At 47.3% G+C, this 4,842-nt stretch overlaps 1 protein-coding gene across 1 annotated transcript in view; it reads right to left on the bottom strand.

Annotated features, from left to right (window-relative positions):
* Positions 1 to 2,528: 2,528 nt before the first annotated feature.
* Positions 2,529 to 4,842, bottom strand: part of gh1 (growth hormone 1) — a 9,141-nt gene continuing 6,827 nt past the window's right edge. The window contains exons 2-6 of the mRNA XM_071538061.1: positions 4,798 to 4,842; positions 4,483 to 4,599; positions 3,996 to 4,139; positions 2,682 to 2,828; positions 2,529 to 2,591 (exon numbers count right to left, since the gene is read on the bottom strand). The exon at positions 4,798 to 4,842 is cut by the window's right edge and continues 89 nt beyond it. Coding sequence (XP_071394162.1) covers positions 2,529 to 2,591; positions 2,682 to 2,828; positions 3,996 to 4,139; positions 4,483 to 4,599; positions 4,798 to 4,842 — 516 coding nt within the window. The remainder of the gene's footprint in view (positions 2,592 to 2,681; positions 2,829 to 3,995; positions 4,140 to 4,482; positions 4,600 to 4,797) is intronic.

Genomic DNA, 4,842 nt, shown 5'->3' with positions numbered 1-4,842 from the left:
ACGCAGATCATCATCAAGTTCCCGTTGCTTATTCAGCATTTTCCATCTTATGCCATAACTTGCTAATATGCTAATATGTTCTGAACAACATGTTAAACCCAGAGGAGAACTATGAACGTTACTCTGCTGTGAAATGATGAAAGTGAAGTTAAGGTTGTAGAGTTCGCCTACCAGCCCCGACTTGGAGTTGAGGCCGTCATCTACCTGCTAAACCGCGTCTACGCCCACCTGGACAAACCGGCGAGCACGGTGAGGATCATGTTTTTTGACTTCTCCAGTGCTTTCAACACCATCCGGCCGGCTCTACTGGGTGAGAAGCTGACAGCGATGCAGGTGGACGCCCCCCCCCCCCCCCTCGTGTCCTGGATTGTCAACTACCTGACTGGCAGACCGCAGTATGTGCGCTTGCAACACTGTGTGTCAGACAGAGCGGTCAGCAACACTGGGGCCCCGCAGGGGACAGTCCTATCTCCCTTCCTCTTCACCCTCTACACCACGGACTTCAACTACAACACAGAGTCCTGCCATCTTCAGAAGTTCTCTGATGACTCTGCTATAGTTGGATGTATCAGCAAGGGTGAGGAGGCTGAGTATAGGGCTGTGGTGGGAAACTTTGTCACATGGTGTGAGCAGAACCATCTGCAGCTCAACGTGGCAAAGACTAAGGAGCTGGTTGTGGATCTGAGGAGGGCCAAGACACCGGTGACCCCTGTTTCCATCGAGGGGGTCAGTGTGGACACTGTGGAGGACTACAAGTACCTGGGAGTGTACATTGACCATAAACTGAACTGGGCTAAGAACACTGAAGCTCTCTACAAGAAGGGCCAGAGCCGTCTCTACTTTCTGAGGAGGCTGAGGTCCTTCAACATCTGCCGGACAATGCTGAGGATGTTTTATGAGTCTGTGGTGGCCAGTGCTCTCCTGTTTGCTGTGGTGTGCTGGGGCAGCAGGTTGAGGGCAGCAGACGCCAACAGACTCAACAAACTGATCCGCAAGGCCAGTGAGGCTGTGGGGGTGGAGCTGGACTCTCTGGTGGCAGTGTCACAGAGGAGGATGCTGTCCAAGTTATATGGCATCTTGGACAATGTCTCCCACCCGCTCCATGATTTGCTGGTCAAGCACAGGAGCACATTCAGTGCAAGACTCATTCCACCGAGATGCACCACAGAGCCACAGGAACTCATTCCTGCCTGTGGCCATCAAACTTTTCAACTCCTCCCTCAGAGTGTCAGACACTCTGAGTCAGTAGACTGGCTCTTGAACTTATTTCACCCTGTCAGCAGTTATAACCCATAACTTATAACTTATATCTAACTGTGCAATACCAATTTTTTTGTGCAATAATTCAACTGCAATAATTCAACTGTGCAATACTTATTAATTATTTAATTATTTACACTGGTGTATGTATATATTGGAGTATGATGCATATTGTACAGAATTCTTATTTCTCTTATTTCTATATTATTATTATTATTTTTATTCTCATTGTTATATATTGTAGTATAATGCACATATTTTACATATTTCTTACTTTCGTATTTCTATTTTTCTTATAATTTCTTATAATTTCTCTACGCTTGTATATATTCACTTCTACAATGTGAGCAGCTGCAATGTAACCCAATTTCCCCTCGGGGATCAATAAAGTATTTCTGATTCTGATTCTGATCTGATTCTGAACCTGCTCAGGCTGCTTTACTTATTTCTTCATTCTGAGCTTGTTGTCTTGCAGCTTTAGGAAAATCATTCATTCATCTGACTTCAGTCTCAGATGTGAAGCTCTTGCCTTAATAAAGTCTGGATCAGACAGAACCACTTCAGAGCATCAAGTCCACATGTCAAGGTGTTTACTGAGCTGTGTGGTGGCTCTTAAGATATTATATGCATAGGCTTATAATCAGATCATAATCAGCATATTAACCAGAACACAGAAGTCTGTCTTTCAAGAAAAAGGGATATGAGACGTTTTTATCCAGATGATGTTTTTAATTCAACATGTTTGAAACTTAAGAATGATGATATGGTGTCAGGAATCTGTCCATAATTAGTCTGTAATTAGTCGGTCCATCACAGCTGCTGCCTCACTATAACATGCTCTGCTGCTGTGGGATTTAGGTGTGTGTGTGTGTGTGTGTGTGTGTGTGTGTGTGTGTTATTAACTTTGATATGAAGAAAATATAGAGGCAGCTGAATGCAACACAGCAGAAAGTTTATTTAATATGTTGAAAACACCAAGCAGACAGTAGGACAGACTTTATACTCTTTATAATAATGACTTCATTTTACCAGCTGATCTGATGTCAGCACCACAGTTCTGCTCTGCCTGCTACAGAACAACAAACTAGTAAATAGCTGCTACTGTTGGTTGACAGTCAAAGAAAATGGCTGCCCAGGCGGGGCTACATAGCAGAGGGGCGGGGCTACAGAGCAGAGGGGCGGGGCTACAGAGCAGAGGGGCGGGGCTACAGAGCAGAGGGGCGGGGCTACAGAGCAGAGGGGCGGGGCTTACACCATGCGGACCCAGGCTACAGAGTGCAGTTGGCTTCTGGAGAGAGTCGACACTTGGCTACAGTCAGGTAGGTCTCCACCTGTAAATACAACCATCATCATCATCATCATCATCATCATCATCATCCTCCCTCCCTCCCCCCCTCCCTCCCTCCTTCCCTCCCTCCTACCTTATGCATGTCTTTCTTGAAGCAGGCCAGCAGTTCGTAGGTCCTGCGGAGCGACTCCTCGGCTCCCAGGCTCTGGTAGTAGTTCCCATAAGGAGCCAGCTGGAGAGCAGAGTTCTCAGAGAAGATCTCAGCTCCGTCCTGGTTCGCCTGTAGGACCAGCAGGACCAGCAGCACCAGCAGGATCAGCAGGACCAGCAGGACCAGCAGGACAGCAGGACCAGCAGGACCAGCAGGATCAGCAGGTCCAGCAGGACCAGCAGCACCAGCAGGATCAGCAGGACCAGCAGGACAGCAGGTACATCACTTTAGTTACTTAGCTAGCATCATAGTGGCCAAATCCAAAAATGTTCTCTCAAAAGTTGGGAGGAGGGGGAGGGAGAGGGGGGAGCAGGGAGGAGGGGGAGGGAGGGGGAGGAGGGAGGGAGGGAGGGAGGGAGGGGGAGAGGGAGGAGGGGGAGGGAGTGTTGAGCAGAGAGTGTTCAGGCAGCACACCAACGTTTCTCTGAGAGCGATGAGTGGCGACTCAGCAGATTTAGTTTTATTGGACCTCAGAAATATATTCAGATGATAATTATTGATCAGGACAGTGACGGTCCACATGGGACAGGCCGGTCTGTCCTCCTGTCCCTCTGTCCACTTTCATTCTTTTGGCTTTTGGTTTTTTTTATATATCTGCTCTGGCTGAATGTTTTAACTTGTTTATTAATCTGTTTATTAATGTTAAATATTAAATATTAAAGTGTCCAGAAGCACTTTGTAACCTCAGTTACCAAAAACTACATTTCTGCATGTTAGAAGTTCTCCTCCTGCTCAGGTCAGGTTAACCCTCCAGGTGAGATCAGCAGGGTCAGATCAGCGGGGTGAGATCAGCAGGGTCAGATCAGCGGGGTGAGATCAGCGGGGTGAGATCAGCGGGGTGAGATCAGCGGGGTCAGATCAGCGGGGTGAGATCAGCGGGGTGAGATCAGAAGGGTGAGATCAGAAGGGTCAGATCAGCAGGGTCAGATCAGCAGGGAGCTTTCCTGCAGCATTGAAAGGGAACGCTGTCACCATATATGGTCATTTGGGGGCGTGTATTTATGTTAATGAGCAGAAGATATTTATGAAAGCAGATTTGTACTTATGAACATTAAACATTTTGTTCATAAGAGAGAATTTAGAAGTTTTTCTGGACCGCCTCTCTCTCTTTCCTGTCTTCCTTCACTGTGAACTCCCAGAATGCAATGCAAGGCAATCGTCTCAAGATGTCTAAATACGTGTGTGTGTGTGTGTGTGTGTGTGTGTGTGTGTGTGTGTGTGTGTGTGTGTGTGTACCCTGATCAGTAGGTGGATTCCAGTCTTCAGTTCTGTGAGTTTTGGTGAGATTTGGTTCCTGGGGGCGGAGCCTCCGGACAGAGAACGGCTGGGAAACTCCCAAGACTCGACCAAACGATAGGAGATAGACAGCAGCTTCAACACCTAGACCCAGTCAAACGATAGCAGATAGACAGCAGCTTCAACACCTAGACCCAGTCAAACGATAGCAGATAGACAGCAGCTTCAACACCTAGACCCAGTCAAACGATAGCAGATAGACAGCAGCTTCAACACCTAGACCCAGTCAAACGATAGCAGATAGACAGCAGCTTCAACACCTAGACCCAGCCAAACGATAGCAGATAGACAGCAGCTTCAACACCTAGACCCAGCCAAACGATAGCAGATAGACAGCAGCTTCAACACCTAGACCCAGCCAAACGATAGCGGTAGATTCCAGGTATTTTACATATATTTGGGCATATTCTATATAAATGTTGCGTACGGAGCTGCGTTGGGTCTCATGCTTGTCGATGGGGCTGATGATGTAATCAGAGTTACAGAAATCCTGCAGGAAGATTTTATTGAGCTGACGTTGTTCCTCCGTCTGCAGAGAGCTCTCCTAAACACACACACACACACACACACACACACACACACACACACACACACACACACACACACACACACACACACACACACACACACACACACACACACAGCTTGTTAATAACATTCCAAATGTTTGACATATTCTGAAGATTTGATTGGCTGTTGAGTTGTGATTAATTAGACAGTGAACTCAGTCGTTCTGACTCACGAAGTCGGAGAAGATCCTCTGGGCCAGAAGGTGGAGGTGCTGCAC

The sequence above is a fragment of the Centroberyx affinis genome, unplaced genomic scaffold, assembly GCF_046629955.1.
Source record: "Centroberyx affinis isolate AG114_WGS23_722 - 3 ecotype Tasmania unplaced genomic scaffold, CSIRO-AGI_Caff_v1 ptg003196l_1, whole genome shotgun sequence".
NCBI lineage: Eukaryota > Metazoa > Chordata > Actinopteri > Beryciformes > Berycidae > Centroberyx > Centroberyx affinis.
Note: the sequence above shows the minus strand (reverse complement) of the source record. Positions and strands in the feature narration are given on the sequence as shown.